At 38.6% G+C, this 26,383-nt stretch overlaps 2 protein-coding genes across 3 annotated transcripts; one reads left to right on the top strand and one right to left on the bottom strand.

Moving 5' to 3' along the window:
• The first annotated feature begins 1,323 nt into the window (after positions 1-1,323).
• LOC306862377 (H(+)/Cl(-) exchange transporter 5-like) lies at positions 1,324-14,299 on the top strand. 2 transcript variants are annotated; one of them, XM_079405158.1, is made up of 12 exons: positions 1,324-1,404; positions 2,402-2,587; positions 4,211-4,362; positions 4,472-4,571; positions 6,739-7,049; positions 7,167-7,373; positions 8,469-8,549; positions 8,648-9,193; positions 10,372-10,558; positions 10,649-11,047; positions 11,380-11,596; positions 11,743-14,299. In XM_079405158.1, the coding sequence occupies exons 2-12, from the start codon at positions 2,443-2,445 to the stop codon at positions 11,831-11,833; spliced, it is 2,436 nt and encodes an 811-aa protein (XP_079261284.1). In that variant the 5' UTR covers positions 1,324-1,404; positions 2,402-2,442; the 3' UTR covers positions 11,834-14,299. The 2 variants fall into 2 exon arrangements, with proteins under 2 accessions (XP_079261284.1, XP_079261285.1); XM_079405159.1 differs by lacking the exons at positions 1,324-1,404; positions 2,402-2,587; positions 4,211-4,362; positions 4,472-4,571 and adding an exon at positions 6,528-6,607.
• Positions 14,066-25,545, bottom strand: LOC306862379 (tumor necrosis factor ligand superfamily member 10-like). The gene is made up of 5 exons (XM_079405164.1): positions 25,048-25,545; positions 23,031-23,180; positions 18,907-18,943; positions 18,630-18,722; positions 14,066-15,555 (listed from the first exon to the last, which is right to left on the bottom strand). Exons 1-5 carry the CDS (start codon positions 25,294-25,296, stop codon positions 15,098-15,100), a joined length of 987 nt encoding a protein of 328 aa, XP_079261290.1. The 5' UTR covers positions 25,297-25,545; the 3' UTR covers positions 14,066-15,097.
• Between the last annotated feature and the right edge of the window lie 838 nt (positions 25,546-26,383).

The following is a 26,383-nucleotide window of genomic DNA, read 5'->3' as shown; positions in this document are numbered from 1 at the left end:
ACACTGCGTGATCACCAGAATGTACTGAAGGCTCAATGTGTCTGCACTGTCACATATAGATGGCAACATTGAGCCACTCACTGATCACATGTGTGGAACTCTAGTACTTTTTTTTCTATTTCAATAAATAACCAGTAAAAGATGTGCTACTACTGATATGAGCTGTTTATTTTTTATTATTTTATTTTCTAATGTTATTTTGCAAGGCTTAGTGAAATGTAGCCTAACTAAATACAGTTGGTTAAATAAATCCTTGAATGTTTTTGTCATTTTTGCATTTAACATTTCTTACAATGACCATCCCTTATGAAAATTGTGACCCTGGACCACAAAACCAGTCTTAAGTCGCTGGGGTATATTTGTAGCAATAGCCAACAATACATTGTATGGGTCAAAATTATTGATTTTTCTTTTATGCCAAAAATCATTTGGATAATAAGTAAAGACCATGTTCCATAAAGATATTTTGTAAATTTCTTACTGTAAATATATGAAAACTTAATTTTTGATTAGTAATATGCAGTGCTAAGAACTTCATTTGGACAACTTTAAAGGCAATTTTCTCAATATTTCGATTTTTTTGCACCCTCAGATTCCAGATTTTCAAATAGTTGTATCTCGGCCAAATATTGTTCTAACAAACCATACATCAATGGAAAGCTTATTTATTCATCTTTCTGATGATGTATAAATCTCATTTTCTAAAGATTTACCCTTATGACTGGTTTTGTGGTCCAGGGTCACAATTAAGTATAGCATACTTTGCATACTTAAAAAACTGTATTTATTAATAAAATAAAAGAATACTTAATGTAGTTTTCGCACACTTATTGCATGTTATTCACAATTAAATGAAAAGTTTTACAGTTTGTTATAATATGCAATTAGCTGAACTTTAGAATGCTTTTTTGACCCACTTAAACAGGATCAAACTATCAAAGCACAGTTTTATAACCTAGTTTCATAAGTGATAAGGTGTTAAACTGTCATGAAGTAAACTTAAGAGGTATTTTATCTATAATATCAGGTCTATTGTATTTGCAAATAGCATTTTTAAAATATACTTTTACAAAATACATTTTTAAGATTTGAAGTACACTCCAATTGCAAATTCATTTCAATTAAGTGCAATTCTTTTCACAAGGGATTAAATACATATCCAAATTAAATGACAAAATGTATAAAATCACGAAAAAAAACAAAAAAAAGAACTAAAGAAAGTTATGAAGACTAATGGGTTTGTGGTAAATAAAAACAGATTTTGGACAGAATGGCATGCTAATTGTGAGAGGCATTCTTAATCGAATACCGAAGTCTAATCTTGGGAATCGGAAGTTCGGGACTCGGCTACACACGTCTTCCGGAGATTGGACGTCGCTTGAGTGACACAAGATAGCAAACAAGGTAAATGTTTACTAGTTTTACTTTGAGCTAAGTATAGTCAGTGTACGGTATGTTAACATTATACATATGTTTTGGAACAGTTCCACTTGATGCCATTAAGCCACGGCTCCTAAATTTATGAAAATGACAGCTGGTTAGCATGCAACCCTTTAGCTATGCTGCTAACCAGCTCCATGAGTATTTTTGTGAATTTGTCATAATAGTAACTTGCATCTTTGCTGACAGCTTCAAGCATGTTAGGAGGAGTGTTACAGGCGCTTTTTCTATGCCATTTTGTCGCAATCTAATATATAGCTCATATTTTTGCAAGCTAATTGGCTAAGCTGAAATGACCCATATGTGAAGTTTGCTGATGTCATTAGCTTTGGTTTAGTAACTCAGATCGTAAACCATTAATCGTATCTGCTGCTTTTATTAACTAAATATAGTACACATAAATGTAAATATGGGGGGAAATAAGTTTTTGTTTTTTACTTTAAAGGCAGAAGTTCAACAATACCTATAAACAAATTCAAATTTGAAAAATAAGAGTTATAAAATATTTTGTTTGTTTCAGAGTTTTAATTTAATTTAATATATTTATTGTGTTTTTTTTTTAAATAATTTTTGTTATCCAAATGTATCCACTGGCTGAATTTATAAATCTTTAAAATCAATTATATATATATATATATATATATATATATATATATATATATATATATATATATATATATATAAAACACTTTATTTATATTAGTTAGAACGTTAAAGAAACTTCATAATGATGATTTTGAAATAATTTTTCTGCTGTTCATATTAAATTCTTATTGTTACTGTTGTATGTTCTGTGTTTAAAGTTCATTTGCTTTGTTATTTGTAATCTAGAATCATGCAGTTAAAAAGCCCTGGTGTTAATCATTGCTAGTTTGCTATTCAATCTAGAAGTGTGTGGTAAACATTAATAGTTGGGTGGATCCTGTCAAGCTTTAACTCAAATGGAGTCTCTTATGCTCAGGTCAAAGGACATTTCCATGTCCTCCACGATCTGGAGGAAAAATGGACAACGCAGGCTATTGCAGCGAGAGCTTCAACAGCCTGCAGAGCGGAACCAGCGATGAGGACATGGTGGAAATCGCAGGAACCACTCTGGACTTCTCCAGCACCGATGACGTGCCTCCTCTGGACCGGGACTATGGCTCAGGTGAGTGACAATGATGACGTGGAGAGGTGACAATATAAGTCATATTATTTCCCCAATGTAGCTGCCACCCAGTTTTATCCTTATTCATTTGTGTTCTTTGCTTCGTTTTTATTGTCATTCACAAAATTCCCATATATTTTTTCCTTTCTCTCATCATACGATATAGGTTTGGGGCCAAATGTGTAATGTATAGGTCTCTGGTGTTTGTGTGTCTGTGAGAAAATAGCGGTGAGAATTCGCTGAGGTCACAACTTTGGTATTTGCCGCCCCCCCTCACAGAAATCCTTTTATCACTGAGATCAAAGTGTCCCCTCTAGTTATTTCTATTGTAGCCAGTTTCAAATTTTTAGTGGTGTCAGGTTTTCACATCCATCAGTTTCCCTTGAACTTCCTCAGCGTTTGATATCTGTTGCTTTGTATTGTGTTTGCTGTGTGATTTGGTACTTCCACACAGTATATGGGTTATTTTTCGCTTAAATAGGAACATTTTGTGATATTTTTTTCATAAACAACCTTTACACTTGTATGCTTTGAATAATTATGAGCTCTGTACGTAGTAAATAAAACATAGTAACTAATATATAATTAAAGTTGGTTTCTAGAAGACTGATAATTATTAACCGTTGCTAGTTTTATTGCTGTTTTTTGTGGTGTCATTTATTTCCTGTTCTTCGTACTAGTAAAATCTTTCTATGAAAGTCATGTGAAGAACTGTGAACACTGGAACAGGAATGTGCGCTACCATGTGAATTGACAACCTTTATCCCATTTCCATTAAAAGCCCACAAGAAGTAGATATGGTGTGTTGAAATTTAATATATAATGCTTCTTATTTAATATTAAATGTTGCTATATATTTAAAGATAATATAAATAAATTTAAATGAGTAATAACTTTAAATAAATAATATTTCTTTATTAAAATATACAGTTAAAGTAACTGGAGCCAGATTTTTTTTTTTAAAGAAATTTTATTTTTATTTACTGAAATTGATAAAAAGTGACAGTAAAGAAATGTAGTCATAGAATTCTGAAAACAAATGTATCACAGTTTCCACAAAAATATTAAGCAGATGTACTGTTTTCAACTGATAATAATTAGAAATGTTTCTTGAGCAGCAAATCAGCATATTAGAATAATTTCTGAAGGATCGTGTGACACTGAAGACTGGAGAAATTATGCTATAAATTCATCTTTGGGATACATTGGAATAAACTGTAATAATATTTCATAATGTTAGTGCTTTTACTGTATTTTTAAAATAAATGCAGCCTTGGTGAACATGATACAAAAATATAAAAAAGTGGACCTCAATCTTCTGAACAGTAGTTCATTTGCAGTTGATTTTGATGGTTATCTCACCCTTTGACTTCTGACATTAGGATTTCCTAGTTCAAGAAAAGCAAAGATTAAAGGACTACTAGTTCAAATTCAGATTTTCTGGCCCCTCTGGCCTTTTTGGTGGAAATGGTACCAGATTGGCCTCCAACATCCTGTCAGTGGAAAAAGGACTCTTGTGATCATTTTGGTATTCCACCTTAGGCCTTTAACTGTCACATTCGGTTATTTATTTTGTACTTTTAACCTGCATACGTAATATATCTCTCTCTCTTATCTGTGCAGGTGGTTCATATGGAGTTGGGGATGGGCCTAATGGGGTTCCTAAACTGATGGATTTACTAGATGAACCAGTGCCTGGGGTCGGCACATATGAAGACTTCAACACCATCGACTGGGTCCGGGAGAAATCTAAGGACCGGGATCGCCACCGAGAGGTGACTGTACAATTGAATCTTGTTGAGTTGTAAACATCATCATCATCATCATCATCATGGATTCACTTCAGCTTGTTTATTTGTGATCTTTCATTTGTCTTCTTGTTAGATTGCTACCAAGAGTAAAGAGTCATCCTTGGCTCTGATGAAGAGTATCTGTGATGCCTTCTCTGGCTGGCTTCTCATGCTGCTCGTGGGACTGATGGCAGGTTGGATAGTTTTTATAATATTAAAGCATAAGTATCATAAAGAGTGATTATAGAGCACCGAGTTAAAAGGATAGTTCACCCAAAAATGAAAATTCTGTCATTAATTACTCATCCTCATGTCATCATCAACAAATATTAAGATATTTTTGATGAAATCCGAGAGCTTTTTGAACCTCCATTGACAGCAAGGGCACTACCACAATCAAGGCACAGAAATGTAGTAAGGACATTAGGGTGCACGATAAATCGCATGCGATATTTAATGCGCATCTTGTCAGTAAAGCTGATTCTGTAATCACCGGTAAATCTCCATCACGTGCGTGCTCTCACATAGAGCAGCGTTTACTACACAGAGCCATTGCTCACTTACAAGTTGCACAAAACCACGTTCATAATCGCGAAGAAAGAGCGACTTGTTCAATAAACCTGTTTATTTAAAAAAAAAAAAAAAGTTTAGTTTTCCCCCCTGCTGTATCATACCAAACCATGACCTTAAAGGAACACTCCACTTTTTTTTGGAAATAGGCTCATGTTACAAGTCCCCTAGAGTTAAACAGTTGAGTTTTACAGGTTTTTTCAATCCATTCAGCTGATCTCTGGGTCTGGCAGTAGCACTTTTAGCTTAGCTTAGCATAGATCATTGAATCGGATTAGACCATTAGCATCTCGCTCAAAAAGGATCAAACTATACTGGAACTATACTCTCATTCCAGCGTAATAATCAAGGAACTTTGCTGCCGTACCATAAGTGCAGCAGGTGCAATGATATTACGCAGTGCCTGAAAGTAGTCCCCAGCTAGGTAACTAGTTATGATTTAGCTGGGGACTACATTCAGGCGCTGCATAATCGCAACTTTTCATTTTCCGTCAGTCTTAGTACACGATGAAACTACAGAAGAGTCAAGCTTTAAATAGGAAAATTATTTATTCATTCATTTATGATGACCAAATGCTAATGGTCTTATATCTAATGGTCTTATATTCAATGATCTATGCTAAGCTAAGCTAAAAGTGCTACCGCCAGACCCGGAGATCGGCTGAATGGATTCAAAAACGGTAAAACTAAACTGTTTAACTCTAGGGGAGTTGTAAAATGAGCCTATTTCCAAAAAAAGTGGAGTGTTCCTTTAAAACCGAGGTACGTACCGAACCGTCATATTTGTGTACTGTTACACCCCTAGCGCTATTGAAGTGTCTGTGCAGTGTGGAAACTGAACAGTAGCGCTCACTGCATGACAGATGGAGGCGCCAGACAGTTGCTCTTAAAACACTCCTCATTTTTGATCGTACAGATAAGAGTAATACACCTTTCGAATCTATAAAGACTCTACGTTGACTCTACGTTACAATAATAACAAAACATTGTACTTTTGTAAAATAAGAAAGCAAACAGAATGTGTTCTCTGCCGTCTCGGTCTTTGTGAACTTGAGCGCGAATCTCCAAAACTCTGTGTATACTTGCCTTACAGACATAAAATACATATCTATGGAGGGTGAAATGTCTACTTTAAATTAAACCAATTCAAATGGTAAATAATTATTCTCAGATTATGTCATCCAAATGAATATTGGATTCAGGCACATCCACTACTGTGGCGATGAAGAGTCGGTGTCGCCGAGTTCATCTCGTTAACCGAAAACAAAGAAAGCACTAGTTTATCAATGAATTATTAAAATGTTAATGCAGCCTCCTGACTGTTTTTCCCTGACACATTCATAATCATTACTTATGTCGGTCTGCCGTGGCAAGCTTTATGTATGCGCTTGAACGCTTATTAGTGAAAGTAGGCAATTAAAGGCTCATTATTATGATTTAAATGGTTTATTAATAAACGTGCAATTAGTCGACTAATGCTTCAAATGAACGACTACTAGATGACCAGAAAAATCTGTAGTCGAGGGCAGCTCTAGTCCTTACTAACTTTCTGGGCCTTTGCGTTGCTGTCTATACAGGGTCAGAAAGCTCTCGGATTTCATCAAAAATATTTGTTTTCCGAAGATTAATGAAGGTCTTACAAGTTTGGAACAATATGAGGGTGAGTAATTAATGACAGAATTTTCATTTTTGGGTGAACTGTTCCTTTAAAAAGAGCTTTGAATTTCCTGTGCAATATTATCTGGCCTCTCCATGATGTTTTATAGCATGTGCTGTTCTGTTTGATTTCAGGTGCCCTGGCTGGTGGCATTGACATCTCTGCCCATTGGATGACTGATCTGAAGGAGGGAGTGTGTCTGAACGGGTTCTGGTTTAATCATGAGCACTGCTGCTGGAACTCCAACGAGACGACCTTCCAGGAGAGAGACAAATGCCCTAACTGGAAAAGCTGGGCAGAGCTCATTGTCGGTACTAATGACGGTCCTTTCGCTTACATCATGAATTATCTGATGTATGTGTGCTGGGCGCTGCTTTTCTCCTTCCTGGCTGTGTCTTTAGTCAGGGCCTTTGCCCCGTATGCTTGTGGCTCTGGAATACCTGAGGTAAGCAAAAGAATTTTAGTACCAGTATAATATTTAATCTTACGTTTTAACACACGGGTTGTTATATTGCTATATAGGTGACTGTAATAATTCCCTATTTCTTGTTTAACATTCTAGATCAAGACCATCCTGAGTGGATTTATCATCAGAGGCTACCTGGGTAAATGGACTCTTATGATTAAAACCATCACCCTGGTTCTGGCTGTGTCATCTGGACTCAGTCTGGGCAAAGAAGGGCCTCTGGTCCATGTTGCCTGTTGCTGTGGCAACATCCTATGCCACCTGTTCACCAAGTACCGTAGGAATGAGGCAAAGAGACGAGAGGTATGAGTAGATGAAAATGAGATTTCCCACCATAATTTCATCTAATAATGTTGATACATTTTTGTGCACAAATATAAATCAAAATAACTATAAATATTTCAGTTTTGCACTGAAAATAAAAATTTTCACCCCTTCTATAGCTCTGAAAAAGAAACATTTGCCTTATCCAATATAATTTCAACTCAGCACTTTTGCTAAAAATAAAATTTAGCCACTTTATCCTAACATTGGGAATTGGATCATTCAAAAAAATAATAAACTATTTATCATGATTATCATTAGCACAAATAGGCTGAAAAATATCAGTTAAACTACCATTGAGGTCCTTTTTTTTTTTTTTGAAAGAAATTAATACTTTTATTCACCAAGGGCACATTAAATTGATCAAAAGTGTTGATAAAGACACTTGTGAGAGAAGATTTCTATTTAAAATAATTGCTGTTGTTTTGAATATTCTTTTCATCAAAGAATCTTGAAAATAATGTATCAGTTTCCACAAAAGCAGCACAACCGTTTTGAACAGTGATTAAAAAGAAATATTTCTAGAGCACCAAATCAGCATATTAGAATGATTTCTAAATAATCAAGAACCAATGTAGGCTGCTGAAAATTCAGCTTGGCCATCACAGGAATAAATTACATTTCGAAATCTTTTCAAATAGATAAGTTATTTTAAATCATAATATTTCATAATATTACCGTTTTTGCTGTATTTTTTTTAAATAAATGCAGCCTTGGTGAACACCTCTTTCAAAAACATTCAAAATTCTTACCAACAACAAATATTTCATGAGTGTTTTTAAGGAGCAAGGCACAGACTTCTATCTCCCATCCCTCTTTCTAAAAATACAGCGGCATTTGTTGTTACATTTTTGCGGCTTTACTCTTAAGGACATTCTGGTGGCCTGTTTTTGTGGTTTTATGTTTAAAACTTACTCATTGTGAGAATGTTTTTTATTGAGATCATGAAGACGAGACCAAACATAGGATCACGTTTTTTTTTACATTTGAGGCCTTCGTTGATCCAAGCCTTTTGTGTGATAAGCCTGGTCTATTGTTTCAGTTCTGTCTTTCTTCTGTTTGTATGTTGATTAGGTATTGTCTGCCGCTGCAGCTGTTGGTGTGTCAGTAGCTTTTGGTGCACCGATTGGTGGAGTTCTGTTCAGTCTGGAAGAGGCAAGCATATTCTTATCATACAGTACTTATGATTTCATACACTCAACATTATCTAGTATCATTTTAATAAAATGAATCACTCTCACTTTATCTTGTAGGTGAGTTATTATTTCCCTCTGAAGACGCTGTGGCGCTCTTTCTTTGCTGCATTGGTGGCGGCCTTCACCCTTCGGTCCATCAACCCATTTGGTAACAGCAGGCTGGTGCTCTTCTACGTGGAGTTCCACTCCCCTTGGCACTTGCTGGAGCTCATACCCTTTGTCCTGTTGGGTATTTTTGGGGGAATCTGGGGGGCTTTCTTCATCCGTGCAAACATTGCGTGGTGTCGCCGGCGTAAGACCACGCGGCTGGGTCACTACCCTGTTTTGGAGGTACTGGTTGTTACGGCTGTCACGGCTCTGCTGGCGTTCCCCAACAGCTACACACGTATGAGCACCAGCGAGCTGATCTCTGAGCTGTTCAACGATTGTGGTCTGCTGGATTCCTCACAGCTGTGTAATTACGCCAATGTGAGCGTCACCAAGAGCAGCAGTGATGCTCTGCCTGATAGACCAGCAGGCCAAGATGTCTACACTGCCATGTGGCAGCTCTCACTGGCCCTGGTCTTCAAGATGCTCATCACAGTGGTGACCTTCGGCATGAAGGTATAGGGTCAAAGCCCCATATTATCTTCCTTTGTTTCATCCATCCATCCAGTCTTTCTTCCTTTCTTTCCTCTATCCACTCTTCCTCCATTCTTTTCTGTCTTCCATCTATCCATCCATCCTTCTTTTCTTTCTTTATTACATCCATCCATCCTCTCCTCCCTGCATCTATTCATGCTTTCATCTCTTCTTTCCATCTGTCCATCATCATCCTTCCATCCATCCTTTCATCCATTCTATCTTCCTTTATCCCATCCATTCATCCCTCCACCATCCATCTATATATTCCTTTTTTCCATCATCCATCTTTTCTTCCATTTCTCTATCTATCCAATCATTTTGTTCCTTTCTTCTATCCATCCACCCTTCTTTTATTTCTTATTACATCCATCTATCCTCTCTTCCCTGCATCTGTCCATACTTCCATCCTTCTTTCCATCTGTCTATCATCATTCTTCCATCCATCCATTCAGCCATTCTATCTTCCTTTATTCCATCCATTCATCCCTACCATATATTCCCTTTTTCCAACCATCAATCCTTTCTTCCAATTCTTCCATCCATATTTCAACTCAACTTACATTTACTCTCAAAATGTCCACCGTTCATGCATTTCTTTCTTTCTTTGTCTTTCTTTTTTCCATTCTTCCTTCCTTTCCTCCTTCAATTTATCCATTCATCCTTTTTTCATCAATCCATTCTATCTTCCTTCATTCAATCCATCCATCCTCTGTTATTTTCATCCATCCATTTCATGTTATTCTTTTTTCCATTCTAGCTTCCTTTCATCATCCGTCCATTTATCCACCCTTCATTCAGTCATTCATTCATTCAGTCATCCATTCTATCGTCTTTTCATACTTAAATCCATTCATCCATCCGTCTCTATATTTCTGTTCCTGTTTTTTCCATTCTTTTATATCGTGCATCATTCTTTGTTCATTTCTTTATTTTCCATGTATTTGTTCTTTTCATCATCAGTCCATTCATTCATCCATCCTGTCTTCCTTTCTTCTATCTATCAATACATTCTATCTGACATTCTGTCCATTCTATCTGACTTTTCCATCCTTCCCTCTATCTTAGAAAGACACAAAATCTTGACACAGTTTCTTTTTCAGAGAATTTAGTGTTTACATAGGCCATTTTCTGCACTGTTGTGTCCTGTGTTCCTCCAGGTGCCCTCTGGCCTCTTCATCCCAAGTATGGCTGTGGGAGCGATAGCAGGCAGACTTCTTGGTGTGGGTATGGAGCAGCTGGCATATTACCACCATGACTGGGTAATCTTCAGAGGCTGGTGCTCACCTGGAGCGGACTGCATCACCCCCGGCCTCTATGCCATGGTGGGCGCCGCCGCCTGTCTGGGTAAGAGTCTATTCAAACTGTCTACTATTAAAAATGTGCCATTATTGGCTTGTCAAGATACTTTAATCCAGGCCTGTCTTTCTTTCATAGGCGGTGTAACTCGTATGACAGTCTCTCTGGTGGTCATTATGTTTGAGCTAACGGGCGGCCTGGAATACATTGTGCCTCTCATGGCTGCCACTATGACTAGTAAATGGGTAGCAGATGCTCTGGGTCGAGAAGGTATTTATGAGGCTCACATCCGTCTCAATGGTTACCCCTTTCTGGAGCCTAAAGAGGAGTTCAGCCACAAGACGCTGGCCATGGACGTGATGCGCCCCCGCCGTAGTGACCCCCCGCTCTCTGTGATCACGCAGGACGGGATGAGCGTGGAGGAAGTCGAGTCGCTCGTTGCTGAAACCTCATACAGCGGTTTCCCTGTGGTGGTCTCACATGAGTCTCAGAGACTTGTGGGCTTTGTGCAGCGCAGGGATCTGGTCATCTCTATTGGTAAGAGATTACAACTCTAGGTGGACATTTTTTTATGTGCATCTTTCTTAGATCTTGGACTATGATTACTGCTGATGAACATCTTGGTGGACTGAAGAAATAGCTCAGCCAAAAATGAAAATTCTGACCTCATGTCATTTAAAATCTGCATGACTTTCTGTCTTTTATTTGTCCATACAATAAAAGTTAATGGAGTTCAAAGGTAATTTGGACTCTATTGACTTTAATTGTATGGACAAAGCAGTTTAAACATTCCTTCTTATAGGGATCATGTGAATTATACTGTAGGTCAATCATGAGAAGGTTTATTATTCTCAGTTTCCCTCTGGCAGAAAATGCTCGTCAGCGTCAGGAAGGTGTGGTTAGTGCCTCCCGAATCTTCTTCACTGAATACACACCTCCACAGCCACCCAACAGTCCTCCTCCATTGAAGCTTCGTGGTATCATGGATCTCAGCCCATTTACTGTTACCGACCACACTGCCATGGACATTGTGGTGGACATCTTCCGCAAGCTGGGTCTGCGCCAGTGTCTCGTCACTCACAATGGGTAAAACCTTGGTTTGCTTAGCCTGTCAGTTTTAAAGTTCTCAACTAATATTATTGGGTTTGTCCATCATTTACATATGTCAGAATTATTACACATCACATATATTTGGATAAGCTCAATATAATCTTGTTCCTGTTTTTTCACAGGCGTTTACTAGGCATCATCACTAAAAAGGACATTCTGAAACATATGGCCCAGATGGCAAACCGAGACCCTGACTCTATTCTCTTCAACTGAAGTGCCAAACTGGCTGTTAGGAAACACTAATCAGTTTGAAACCACGAATTGGGCAGAAAACACCAGTCTGGCCAAATGATTTGCACTACAGAACTGTCAGTGCTGGGTTAGTGTCCATTCACACTGTGAATCCATTTGTAGAGCCTCAATGGCGCAGGCGCTATAACTGCAGGATGGAGGACCTTCAGCAGCGTTCTATGCACTCTGGAAATTAGCTTAAAGGTGGGATTGCGTGCAACCGAGTGTTGGTGTTTGCAGGTAGTCAACCTATCATAACATATCAATGCATTATACATATCACACAGGAAAAACCGTAACATTTTGTAGCATAAATCTAAATATAGACATTCACCTACCTGGCCTCTGTTGGATCGTATTACTCCAACCCAAAACACCTCTGGTAAAAAGACCACATCCTCATCTTTCAGATTTTAAGAGACATCCTTGTGTATGTCACAAGCAATCGGTAGCAGATATTTCCCTAGAGTTCTCCTGCCTTCCACTACGGAATGGATGTTAATCATAAGTTAAAACCATTATTTGTTGTTTACATGTTCATTTACATTTTTAGTCTTTTTTTATTTACTCTGTTTAAATGAGCACTTGCAAGTATTCCAGCATCTGATATCTCATGGGACGAATGTTATTTTGTTTTAGCTGAATCTTAATGCTTTGAGTCATTTATGAGTCTGATGATTTACAGTTCCCTCATTTTGTCACGTCTGTAACACGTTTCCAGACTCGTAATCATTCATAAGCATGACTCTGAAGTTTCTGCCAAGAAATGACACTTTAAAAGAGTCATTCTCTATAGATTTTTCAGATTACATGCACTTTTTTTTAAATTACAACTTCATTTTTACACTACCATTCAATAGTTTGGGGTCAATAACATTTATGTTTTTGGAATAAGTTTCTTATGCTCACCAAGGCTGCATTTATTTGATCAAAAACATAGTAAAACACTAATATTGTGAAATAATATTACAATTTAAAATAATTTTATTGTATTTTAAAATGTAATTCACTCTTGTAATGGCAAAAGCTGAATTCTCAGCATCATTTCTCCAGTCTTCAGTGTCACATGAACCTTCAGAAATCATTGTAATATGCTGATTTGCCGCTCAAGAAACATTTCTGTTTTCAGGTTTGATTGTTGAATATGAAGTTCAAAAGAACTGCATTTATTTGAAATAGAAATAAGATTATAAATGTCTTTTCTGTCACTTTTGATCAATTTAATGCTTCCTTGCTGAATAAATTAGAATATTAGGTACTTAAAAAAAAAATCTTACTAACCCGAAACCATTGATCAGATGTGGTTATCAAATGTTTTGGTACCACTGTTAAAACTACATATTATGTAGCATTTCTCTATGCAAGTTAGGTTGGCATTATTTTTGGACAATATGTATGTGCAATCAATACAAAATGGCATTACATTATACCGTTAATAGAAGTCAGATTTTGCCTTTTAATTCTGAATAACTTCTCTTATCACAATCTCTAATTATCCTATAATTAACATTTTTCTGAAGCTTGGCTGAATGGTACACAAGTTTTCTCCATTAACAAATGCTGCTTGTATGCATTGCCTGTACCGTTTATATTCCTATCACATGCATGCCCAAATGTAACCTGAGCATGCAATATGTAGTCATCTGAATCGTGTAATTTTATTATACACATATCAACCCAGATGTTTCCATTTTAATATTTAAGCCTGCATCTGTTTGGCTCAATCTTTTTTAATAATTTGCATTTCTCTGCTAGCATATCACACCTCTTCTATGTTTATGAAACTCACAGTGGGACACAGGGTGAATGCTAAGATCTTTGGAAGCAGTGCTTAAAACTACTCAAGTGGCACATTAGCTTGGTTAGTTCTCAGTCCGTAGCTAACTTTCAAGTCAAGTCACTTTTATTTATATAGCGCTTTTAACAATACAGATTGTCAAAGCACTTAACAGTATCAAATTGGAGGATAGAGTGTCAGTAATGTATAAAAATAAGATTAAACACTTGTCTAGCTCAGTTTAGTTTAAATAGTATGCGAAATCAAATTGACGATAATCACTTGAAATTAAGTGTCCCCAACTGAGCAAGCCAGAGGCGACAGTGGCAAGGAACCAAAACTCCCTCTGTGACAGAATGGAGAAAAAAAAACCTTGGGAGAAACCAGGCTGAGTATACTTTCACAGTATTTCCTTTTTTTTTTTTTTTTTTTTTTTTATCAAAATGTCACTCATTTTGATAAAGGGCCACTTTATTAAGAACATCCATACTAATTATCGTTGAGAAGATATGTAATGTTTGTGCGAAGTCTTTTTTTTGGTTCTTTATACTCAGTTTAAATTGTGTAAACTTGTTTATGTCAGCATTATCCATTAGTGTTAAATATGAATGTCTCATTATCATTGTAATTTATTTGTAAGCACTACATGAAATACAGTAACATGTAACATGCTCTTTAGTGTTTCTTTTCAGTGTTGTGGTGATTAATGTTGTTCCTCATGTTTCTCAAAATTATTTCAAGATGTCTGTCCTGGAGCTTCGGAAAAATTGCTGTAACAGGAAAAAGGCATTCTTTTGAAAAATGTTATTTTAACTTTGGATTGTTTGGATAAATTTGAGTCATGCAAAGTCTCACTCTTCATTTAACTCTATTTTTGGCTCTAGATTATTTTCTAGATTTTACTTCAGACATCAGTGAATGACACAGGTTTGACTCATAATGCAGTATGTGTCCCAACACAACTTCCTTTAATTACCTGGAGACTTCAAGAGATTGGTCACACTGCTGCAGTCTTTTTAGGAAAGAATGAACAATATAAACAGTATAACATCAAAAGAAAGTGGGAAACTGTTAATCTGGGATGTTTGCTTGCACAAATAGCAGCTTGCACAAAGTTTTGTGCATCTGTTGAAGTTGAAAGTCTTAATTTTAAGGAATTATTTTGACTTTTTATGTGGTTAAATAGTGAAGGTCATTGTCCTCATTTTCAGAAACGTCTTTACAAAGCCCTCACATATATGCTCATGATCTGAGTTTCTCACTCTACTGAATCTTAAAATTCAGCTTATGAAGGTCAAATGGTCCTTAGACCACAATAACTAGATGGTTTTCTGAGTTGTTTGGTCTTTTGAACCCCTCAGATGCTGCAGTATCTGTGCTTCCCTCTCTTCACGGTTCCCATGTGGGGCCTTCCAACAGGAACAATTTCCTTTCCCTTAGAATGAGACCACAAGGCCCAACTGTGTCCCTCAGAAGTCAAACAGGAAGGCCCCAAAGTAGCTGGAGGAGTCTTCTGCATACACAGCTGTGGGAGAAGACACGGAGATGAAGATCTCGTCACCTGCACGAAGTTCAAACAGGCCCCCCTGGTAGATGGAGTGAAGGGCGTTCTCGCTGTCTGGAGACCAACATTTAGTGCCCACACCCTTCAGGAGCTGAATAGGGCGGGCATAGGCAGTCTTCTTGTAGACGCACTGCACCACCTGGTGGCTGTCGGAACCTGAGTGGTAATCGCCCATGGAGAGGGTGAGATAACGGAAGTAGACTTGGGCGTATAGGTAGTAGCGGCCTGCGCGAGGGATACGCAGGCGTCCGTTGGACACGGTCATGTTGTGTAGGTGGGAGCCAAAACTCTGGTTCCCCCAGGAACGAACGGGATGGCGGCAGGACTGGTGAAGGTCAGTCTGAGGGGTTAAGGATGTCGTACCTGGTATAACAAGGAAGGTGCAACAAAACTTGATCACCTCAGTGTACAGCAGCAGTTCTGCTTCAGTTCAGCCCAGCTCCAACACTCCTTCATATCATTAATTAATGTGAACCTGAAATCCTTAAAGGGTTAGTTCACACAAAAATGAAAATTCTGTCATAGATTACTCACCCTCATGTCTTTCCAGATCGTCGTTCATCTTCGGGACACAAATTAAGATATTTTTGATAAAATCTGAGAGCTCTCTGACCCTCCATAGACAGCAATGCAACTGCAATGTTCCCAGGTCCAGAAACGTAGCAAGGACATCAGTGGTTCAACCATAATTTTACAAAGCAACAAAACTACTTTTTGTGTGCAAAGAAAACAATAATAACATAATTTTGGAGAGTACCCCAGAAAGTAATCAAAGTAATCTGCGTTGTTTACGCTCAGCATGCGCGCGCTCTCCACTGAACGTAAACAACGCGGATTACGTTGATTCTGGGGTACTCTCCAAAATGTCAGAAGACGTTAACTCAAGGAATAAATTGTTGAATAAATTGTTATTATTGTTTTATTTGCACACAAAAAGTATTCTCGGTGCTTCGTAAAATTACGATTGAACCCCTGAAGTCACATGGAATATTTTACCGATGTCCTTGCTCAAAAATATCTTAATTTGTGTTGCGAAGATGAACGAAGATCTTACAGGTTTGGAATGACGTGAGAGTGAGTAATTAATGACAGAATTTTTATTTTTGGGTGAACTATCCCTTTAAATAGATTTTCAGGTTCATTCTGAGGAATTGTTGCCATTTGTGTTCCCATGACTTCCTACTGATTATTATTAGTCTCTTAATAGTAATAATAAAAAATGATTATTATTATAAAATTAAACCAATTTAAAAATAAAATTAATTAAAAATCTTATTCACATGAATAATAATAATAAATTCATAAACTTTATTAAGTTCATTACAAACAAGAGGGGCCAAGAATACTGCACTGGTCTCTTCATGTGATCACCGGTGCTCTTTGAATATTTGGAGGTGAATCTCAAACTCAGAAGATGAAATACTCCAAGGCACTTGTATAGTACAAATAAAAAGCCTTTAATTAACTGGGCTAAGTCATTAAAACAGTAAAAAGTGTAGATCTACGTATTTCGGCTACACAGCCTTCTTTAGGATATTGTTAGTACATGTTAATTCATGTACAGGTGCACTCAAACAATTAGAATATCGTGAAAAAGTTCATTATTTTTTGTAACTAATTTCAAAAAGTGAAACTTTCATATATTCTAGATTAATTACATGTAAAGTAAAACATTTCAAAAGTTTTGTTTTCATTTTGATGATTAGAGCTCACAGCTCATGAAAGTCAAAAATCCAGTATCTCAAAATATTAGAATATTTCCTAAAATCAATAAAAAAAAAGGATTTGCAAAACAGAAAAGTTCAAGTTCTTTAAAGTATGTTCATTTATGCACTCAATACTTGGTCGGGGCTCCTTTAGCACAAATTCCAGCATCAGTGAGGTGTGGCATGGAAGCGATCAGCCTGTGGCACTGCTGAGGCACTATTGAGCCTTCAGCTCGTCTGGATTGTTGGATTGACCGTTTCTCATCTTTCTCTTGAAAATATCCCACAGATTCTATATGGGGTTCAGGTCAGGCATGTTGGCTGGCCAATCAAGCACAGTAATGCATGGTCAGCAAACCAATTGGAAGTGGTTTTGGCACTGTGGGCAGGTGCTAAAGTCCTGCTGGAGAAAAAAATCAGCATCTCCATAAAGCTTGTCAGCAGATGGAAGCATAAAGTGTTCCAAAATCCCCTGGTACGGCTGCATTGACTTTGGATTTGATAAAACACAATGGACCAACACCAGCATCACTGACTTCAGAAGCTTCATACTGGATTTCAAGTAGCTTGGATTCTTTGCCTATCCAGTCTTCCTCCAGACTCCAGACCTTGATTTCCAAATGAAATGCAAAATTGACTTTTATCTGAAAAGAGGACTTTGGACCACTGAGCAACAGTCCAGTTCTTTTTCTCCTTAGCCCAGGTAAGATGCTTCTGACATTTTTCTGTTTCAGAAGTGGCTTGGTAGCCCTTTTCCTGAAGACATCTGAGCGTGGTGACTCCTGATGCACTGGCTTCAGTCCACTCCTTGTTAAGCTCTCCCAAGTGTTTAAATCAGCTTTGCTTGACAGTATTTTCAAGCTTGCGGTCATCCCTATTGCTTGTGCGTCTTTCCCTACCCAATTTCATCCTTCCAGTCAACTTTGCATTTAATATGCTTTGATACAGCACTCTGTGAACAGCCACCCCTTTCAGTAATGACCCTCTGTGACTTACCCTCTTTGTGGATGATTGTCTTCTGGACCATTGCCAAGTCACCAGTCTTCCCCGTTATTGTGGTTTCAAAGAACAAGAGATACCCAGAATTTATACTGTAGGGATGGTCATTTATTGAAGCTCAAATGTAAATATTCGAATATTTTGAGATACTGGATTTTTGACTTGTAAACTGTAAGCTCTAATCATCAAAATTAAAACAAAAAAACTTTTGAAATGTCTTACATTACATGTGATGAATCTAGAATATATGAAAGTTTAACTTTTTAAAATAAGTTACAAAAAATAATCTTTTTCATGATATTCAAGTTTTTTGAGATGTACCTGTAGTTCACTAATGTTAACACATCAAATCGTATTGTAAAGTGTTACCAATACATTTTATGGCATTATTTTAGTTTACCTTTATTGTTAAACTATGCAAACCTTGTTTTTCCATGACAAAACATTGTCCATTAACTCTTTCACATGGCACTGGGAATGTGGAAATGTCTACTGCGATTTGTTTGTGACCACAAAGCATTTGTTGAACTAGTTTTTTCTTGCTGTTTTCATGTGAGATATCAGTTCAGTAAACAGTAAGAAATGTTTTGTTATGTTAATGAATTCCTAATGAAGTGGTTCGTTAAGATTGTTTCCAGAAGGACAAGAGAGCTGTAGAAACTTAAAGGATTTTTTGCTGACATGAGTACAGGCTTCTGTAATGCACACACCCAAACATGCTGGCAAACTCACCCTGCAATCCACTGTCTCTGAGAGTAAGATGAGCTGACGGCCGTGGGCTGCCAGTGGTGAGTAATTTTGTACGTGGAGGGATAGCGACTCTTTCTGCGAAACACAGTGAAGAACAAAGAGTGAACAAGTCAACAAAGCAAAAAATAATAATCATTTCATTTAAAAATAAAAATGTACTAAATTTGAAAAGAGACTGTAGGTTAGTTCAGGTAACAGCATAAATATTTTCTTCAATGGAAGAGGAAGAAACACTTGAATTCCTGTGGTTTTAGGTTACCTTGAAAGGTGTGTTTCGAGATTACGGTTTCTGTGACCTAAAAGAGAGCAAAAAATTAATGTACTCAGATTTGTGAGAAATTTGGTTGAAAAGGTGTTACACGCTTGAAACATATCAACATCACTAAGACATTTTCCACATTCAAGTCCATGTAAAAAAGACAATCCAAGCTCTTTTCTGGAACACCAGAGTGGAACAAAAACATTAAAGCCACAATTGAGAGAGAATAGGCTTCATTACATTTGATTTATTTTTTAGTGCAGCAGGCCAAATCAAATATTTATTATATCCATCAGCCTGCAGATTTGACAGTCATCTTGGACTTCACCTAGTGGTGTGGATGTACCATTATGCAAAAGCAAAAAAATAAATTCAGCTACTGTTGCAATGTCTATTCACAGTCAGCCATGACTAATTTATTCAGTGAGCTATAGTGCCTAATACTAGAGAGATTATAGAGATGAATAGTGAATAGTATTTTTCTGCTCATGTGATCTCAGTATGGCTGGGGATGTGCTCTGTGTAAAATAAAACCTTTTATTAGGTTTCTGATGTGACTGGAGTCTTATCATACGTCACATTTTTCAAACACACTATTAATTCTTAGAATTTTGGAGTAAAAATGACTAAATACACATTCAAATCTGTTGCATGTAACCTAGTTTCCAGAGGAAGAAACGGATCAATGCTGAACATTTTGGTGTGTTGAAGGTTTCCAGTGCTTTATGGTTTTCTGCAGCTAGTCTCCCACTGGTAATGTGCATATCCAAAGGGCACCAGGTCCAAATGCCATGAGAAATGCCATAAACAGAATAATTCCCAACATTTGTGTGATAAAAAGCACATGCTTTTTATCACACATTTTATTTTTTGTGTTTACGGAAACATGGCTTAACAACAGCGTACCGGACTACGCCATACAGGTCGACCAGCTAACATGCTATCGAGCTGACAGAGCTCTCGTCGAGGGGGGTAAGATCCGCGGCGGCGGGCTTTGTGTTTACATCAATGATGCCGCGACGCTGTTGGTCTGCAAACACTGCTCACCCTTGGTGGAGTTTATGATTATTAAGTGCCGGCCGTTCTATCTACCGAGGGAATATACAGCTATACTGCTCGTTGCTGTATACATCCCTCCCAGCTCCAACAACAACAACAGGAGTGAGGCACTAAATGATCTGTACCAGCACACCAGTGAGCAGCAGACAGCCCACCCAGATGCTTTTCTCATCTTGGCTGGGGATTTCAACCACGCAGATTTAAAGAGTGTGTTCCCAAAAATACATCAACACATAGACTTTCCAACAAGGGGAAAAAAATACTCTGGACTTTGTTTACACCACCCAGAGAGGAGCTTACAAGGCCCTCCCCCTCCCCCACCTCAGAGCCTCAGACCACATCACTGTCATGCTAATGCCTGCATACAGACCGCTCGCTAAAGCCATCAAACCAATACACAAACAGATACAAGTGTGGCCGGAAGGGTCGTTTTGACACCATTGACTGGAATATGTTTAAACAGGCTGCCACATACAACAAAAGACCTCCAAGAGTACTCAGAGACTGTCACTGCCTACATCACCAAGTGCATTGATGATGTAAAGGTCACAAAGTCCATCACTGTCAGGGCCAACCAAAAGCCGTGGATGACAGGGGAAGTCTACAGACTGCTGAAGGCTCGGAACGCTGCCTTTAGAGCTGGAGATGAGGAGGGCCTGAAGACAGCTAGGGCCAACCTTTCCCGCGGCATCAGTGAGGCCAAGAGACAGTACTCCAGGAGGATAGCTCATCGTTTCAGCGACAGCAGAGACACTCGGAGTCTGTGGCAGGGGATACAGACCATTACGGACTACAAGCCCCCACCACAGACCTGTGACAGCACCATCCCCCTGCTGAACGAGCTGAATGCCTTCTTTGCTCGCTTTGAGGCACAAAACAGCACCACTGCACAGAAGACTCCACCTCCCCCCGCGACCAGGTGATGACGCTGTCCCCGGACAGTGTGAGGAGTTCCCTCAGCAGGATCAATGCACGCAAAGTTCCGGGTCCTGACAACATTCCTGGGTGTGTACTGAGAGACTGTGCAGTGGAACTCACTGATGTCTTCACAGACATTTTCAACATCTCATTAAATCAGGCCGTTGTCCCCACATGCTTCAAAGCTACCACCATCATTCTAGTCCCGAAGAAGTCATCTCCATCCTGCTTCAGTGACTACCGTCCAATAGCACTCACTCCTATTCTCATGAAGTGCTTTGAACAGCTAGTCATGCACCACATCAAGTCTGTCCTCCCCCCCCTCCCTGGACCCCTTCCAGTTTACATATAGGTCCAACCGCTCGACCGATGATGCCATCGCCACTGCCCTCCACCCAGCACCTCACACATCTGGACAAAAAAGACTCATATGCCAGGATGCTGTTCATAGACTTCAGTTCAGCATTCAACACAATCATCCCTCAACAGCTCACTCACAAACTGGTCCAACTGGGGCTCAACACCTCTCTGTGCAACTGGCTGTTGGACTTCCTGTCCGGGAGACCTCAGACAGTACGGGTCGGCATTAACACATCCAGCACCATCACACTGAACACTGGGGCCCCCCAAGGATGTGTGCTGAGCCCCCTCCTCTTCACTCTGCTGACCCACGACTGCACACCATCACACAACACCAACCTCTTCATTAAGTTTGCGGATGACACGACTGTGGTGGGTCTCATTAACAACAGAGATGAGACAAACTACAGGAGCGAGGTGAGCCGCCTGGTCAGGTGGTGCAGTGACAACAATCTCTCTCTGAATGTGGAGAAGACGAAGGAGATTGTTGTTGACTTCAGGAGAGTACACACTCAGCATGCCCCTCTGACCATCAACGGTGCGACTGTGGAGAGAGTGAGCAGCACCAAGTTCCTGGGTGTGCACATCACAGAGGACCTCTCCTGGACTAACAACACTGTAACACTGGCCAAGAAAGCACAGCAGCGTCTCTACTTCCTCTGCAAACTGAGAAGAGCCAGAGCCCCGACCCCCATCATGTGCACCTTCTACAGAGGCACAATCGAGAGCATCCTGACTAGCTGCATCACTGTGTGGTATGGCGCTTGCAACGCATCCTGCCGCAAGTCACATCAACGCATAGTGAGAGCATCGTTGGTGTCTCTCTCCCCTCCCTCCAGGACATTTACAGCACCCGTCTCACCCGCAAAGCCCTCCGCATTGCAGGCGATCCCACCCAGCCGACACACCGCTTCTTCAGTCTGCTGCCATCAGGGAGGAGACTGCGGAGTCTCCAGCCGAGGACCAGCAGACTGAAGGACAGCTTCATACATCAGGCTGTCAGGAAGCTGAACTCCCTCCCGTCCTTGCCCCCCCTCCCCTCTTTTACCCCATGCAACACTGAACACTGATAATACGACCCCCCTCCCCCCCACATCCCCAGGACCCTTCCACCCCGCCCCCCACCCCCACCCACTTAAAAACTGTGACCAGCACCTGTCACTTGTGCAGCATTGCACTGATCACTACCTCATCCAGCATTGACTGCAAACTACCTCTTCGGATAGTCTGAGAAAAAGACTGTTCTCTTGTCACTTTAACAGACTGATAAGCTCTTCTTGCACTATACATATATCTGCACAGTTTTGTTTTATTTAACTGGTTTGCACTCTATCTATTCTGCCATGTGCCTTATGCCACTTTATTTATCTCCTTTTTTATTTTTCTACAATGTCCTCAGACTGATAAGCTCCTCTTGCACTATATATATACACTCTATACATATACACATATATCTGCACAGTTTTGTTTTATTTAACTGGTTTGCTCTCTATCTGCCATGTGCCTTATGCCACTTTATCTATCTCTTTCTTTATTTTTCTACAAATGTCCTCATTTGTATATCTGTATAGTTGTATGTACATATGTTTAAACTGTATTTATCTGTATTTGAACGTCTACTGTCAGTGTCTTAAATGTTAACTGTATGCACCAAGGGTCTGAGAGTAACGCAATTTCAATTCTCTGTATGTATGTACATGTGGAAGAATTGACAATAAAGCAGACTTGACTTGACTTGATGCTTTTGATGTACTTGCATATTTATTAAAAATACAGCATGTCTTTACCTTGGAGATGTAGGCTTTGAGTCCTTCGGCCAGTTTAATGCACGGCTCACCAAAGAGCTGGACCAGGTCATCGGGTACATCCTGTTCTTTCTCCAGAGCGTTCAGAAGACCCAGACACCTCAGCTCTTCCACCACACCTTGTGTCCGAGCCTGTCAATGACACATTCACCAGTCCACTTAAAGATGTTTAAACATGTCCTCAAGTGAACATCCTAAAAAGCTTTATTTTTTAGGAATACACAACAGAACTTTCATAACTCAAAAATAAATTTAGCCTGGCTTTTTAATTGACTGTGTAGTTATAAATGAGCTAATTCAACTCAACTACACCTTTTTAACCCTTATAAAGGATTTGTTTTTTGACCGATTTAATTCAGGTTTTTTTTTTTTTTTAAATAAAATGGTTTCATGGTTGTGGTTCAAATGGTGGTCAGAAATTGCTGACTTTTTTTTTTTAGATATGCAATCTCTACAAAGACCCACTGAGTCTAAGTGGTCGTAAAAAAAGTCAAACTCTGGCAGTCTGTGGTTAAAATTGCCCAACCATAGGAAATGAATGGGAAAGACCCTAAAGTAAAACATTTTCAAAAAATGTGTTGAATGAAATCTATATATCAGGCACACCAAGACTAAAACATCCAAAGTACAAAAGACCCCATCAACTTTTTAAGCATTCTTTCACAATAAATGTAATTTGGTTTTTCACAATTTGGCAGCAATCTCGCCCAAATACATAAAAATTCTCATATTTTCTTTGTTTCAACATACAGAAGTGTATATTTTTACTGTACTAAAGTTCCAAAAGTTTGCATAATTGCTTATACAAATGATAGGGTTAAAAATGTCAAAATAATAACGTCAGGAAATGGCCTCTTCTGGTCAATATCATCTCTGCACACTTTTACTATATCCACACACTAAAAAAAAAAAAAAAAACCCTAAAAAACAGGCCTTTGGGGGTTGAAAAATAAATTCCCACAACGGAAAACTATTTTGACAGAGACCACAAGAATATATGATAAGGAAAAAAATGCCTACTAATCCTCCTGTCACTAGAAAAACACAAATATCTGAACTAAGGCTTCTGCGGCTGACATTTTGGCAAAGTATTACTGTTTTGAGGGCCCCTTGTGTATTGTGTCTACTGGGCCAAACTGCAAAACCCCCTCTTCAAACCACTGACCTTGAGCTTTCATAAAGCAGAGGATTTGAAAGTAATTAATATGTTAATTAAATCTGACAGCCTTCCTCTGGTTTAATTAAAGTTTGTATTTATGCTGGTAGAGAGCCTCAAATCTTTGTTTAACTTTGAGGGGAGTTTCCTAAACCACTTTCAGCCTTCCAAAAAGTCCTTGACCAATAATATTATTAACCTTTTTTTAATTTAACTTTTTAAGAGATACTTAAAAGGAAGCATTTGTTTGTTTTAACAGCCAGTGAAGGAAATAAAAATTGCTGAAACAATATAAACAATAACACAAAATCATTAACATTCATTCCATTGTGCAGCTTGCCTCATGGGATTTTTCTGTCAAGAGTTTGACAACTTTCCCACACAATACACAAATAAGGTGTCAGAATACAAAGGACACCATACAAAAGCTCTAGCAGAGATTAGATGACTACAATGCAGGCTTTGGCCAAGAATTGAGCAATTCTATGTGCAAAATTCATTGACCTGATTCGCATCAGAACTGATTATGACCTAATTCTTGTGGCAGCTAAATAAATGCAGTAATCACCATCCCAAGACTATAGTCTAAGAAAAAGCATTGCTGACACAATGAAAACTAGTAAACTTGATACCAAGATGACAGCATGTCAGCCTGCAGGGTAAGAAAAAGCTTTAATGCCATTTCCATATGATCTCCATTATGATTTTACAATGTACAAGAGCTCTAGTTCTGCAGGATGTTATGGGAACATAGGCTATACGTTTGGAAAAGTTCCAATTGTTCCATAAATCACTCTTAACAACAATTTTAGCAATGCAACTTTTTGTTCAATGCAATTTTACCTGTGCCATCGACATATTCATGTATATGAAGAGTCCTGTGGTCGAGGCAACTTGAAGGACTATCACGATGACCACAACCGCTGTCACCCACAACCTGGAAGGCACTTCGAGACGATTTTTGGGCTGAACCATGATGAATGAGCTGGATTCGCTGCTAACAGACTGTAAATATTCGCAGTTGCCTTCGGATGCGGCGGCATTCCTCTCGAATGACTCCAGCGCGCTCTGAGGAGGGGCTGCAGAGTCCATCTCTGGGACTAACTAAAGAAGTCTGATTTTTACCTACCACCACGCAAAACAAGTCCGAGGAGATTAATCGGTTTGAATGACAAGAATATCATCTTATTGGCAAACTGAGGTTCCAGATAGTCCTTCGAGTTTTAGCGAAGTAGCTGTAAAAACACGCAGCTGCGCGGAATAACAGCTGAAAGAGTTTGGCGACACACTGCCATACAATATCATCCGCTTTCCATCCTGCCTTCTCCGCTTTCATTTGTCACCGCCTCACGCCTCCCATATTACCTGTTACATGTGCAATACACACTTTTCACCTGCAAACGCTGTGTAATATAATTAGGCTGAATTAATCATAAAATGTAACGTAACGTTACATCAGCGAGTGAGGGATAGTTAACCCAAAAAATAAAATTCTGTCATAATTTCTTCACCCTCAATTTGTTCAAAATTTGTATGAGTTTCTTTTTCTATTATACACAGGAGAAGATATTTCGAAGAATGCCATTGACCTTTCTAGTATTGTTTTCCATGACTTGTTTGGTTACCAACAGTCTTCAAAATATCTTCTTTTGTGCTCAGCAGAAGAAAGAAACTAGGTTTGCAACTTGAGGGTAACTAAATGATGACACAATTTCCATTTTTGGGTGAACTTTCCCTTACATAAGCAGTTTTGGTATAAGGAGTAGCCTACAGCAAAGTCGTTTAATAAATTTACATAAACATTTGCATACTCTGTGATGTAAATATGTAAAATATCACATATTTTATGAGTAGGCACATATTGATGGATTAACCCTATGAAAATTCCTTGATATTCATAAAATTAATGATATATATGATTATTGAAATAATTGTGTAGGCTACACCCATGTTTGTTTGTTTATTTATTTACTTGTCATTGAGCATGCAGGTATTTTTATTCTTAGAGGTGCATGTGCTTTGCTGCATTTTGTATGGCAGATGAATGTAACAGCTGTTATTGCAAAGAACACAAATGCACTCTCAAATGCATTGTAATAACAAATTTGCTTTTTAAATGTGGTTAGTCTGTGTTTTGCCTTATCATTAACTAAAACTGTTGTATTCTTACAAACATGTT

The sequence above is a fragment of the Barbus barbus genome, assembly GCF_936440315.1.
Source record: "Barbus barbus genome assembly, chromosome: 43".
Classification (NCBI taxonomy): domain Eukaryota; kingdom Metazoa; phylum Chordata; class Actinopteri; order Cypriniformes; family Cyprinidae; genus Barbus; species Barbus barbus.
Note: the sequence above shows the minus strand (reverse complement) of the source record. Positions and strands in the feature narration are given on the sequence as shown.

Coding starts and splice junctions, on each gene's coding strand:
- LOC306862377 (XM_079405158.1), top strand. CDS start 2,443: ATGGACAACGCAGGCTATTGCAGCGAGAGCTTCAACAGCCTGCAGAGC. Junction 4,572..6,738: donor GCTCGTGGGACTGATGGCAG/GTTGGATAGTTT, acceptor GTTTGATTTCAG/GTGCCCTGGCTGGTGGCATT. Junction 10,559..10,648: donor GGGCGCCGCCGCCTGTCTGG/GTAAGAGTCTAT, acceptor TTTCTTTCATAG/GCGGTGTAACTCGTATGACA.
- LOC306862379 (XM_079405164.1), bottom strand. CDS start 25,296: ATGGACTCTGCAGCCCCTCCTCAGAGCGCGCTGGAGTCATTCGAGAGG. Junction 23,181..25,047: donor TGAATATGTCGATGGCACAG/GTAAAATTGCAT, acceptor TGTCATTGACAG/GCTCGGACACAAGGTGTGGT. Junction 18,723..18,906: donor CTCGAAACACACCTTTCAAG/GTAACCTAAAAC, acceptor TGTGTTTCGCAG/AAAGAGTCGCTATCCCTCCA.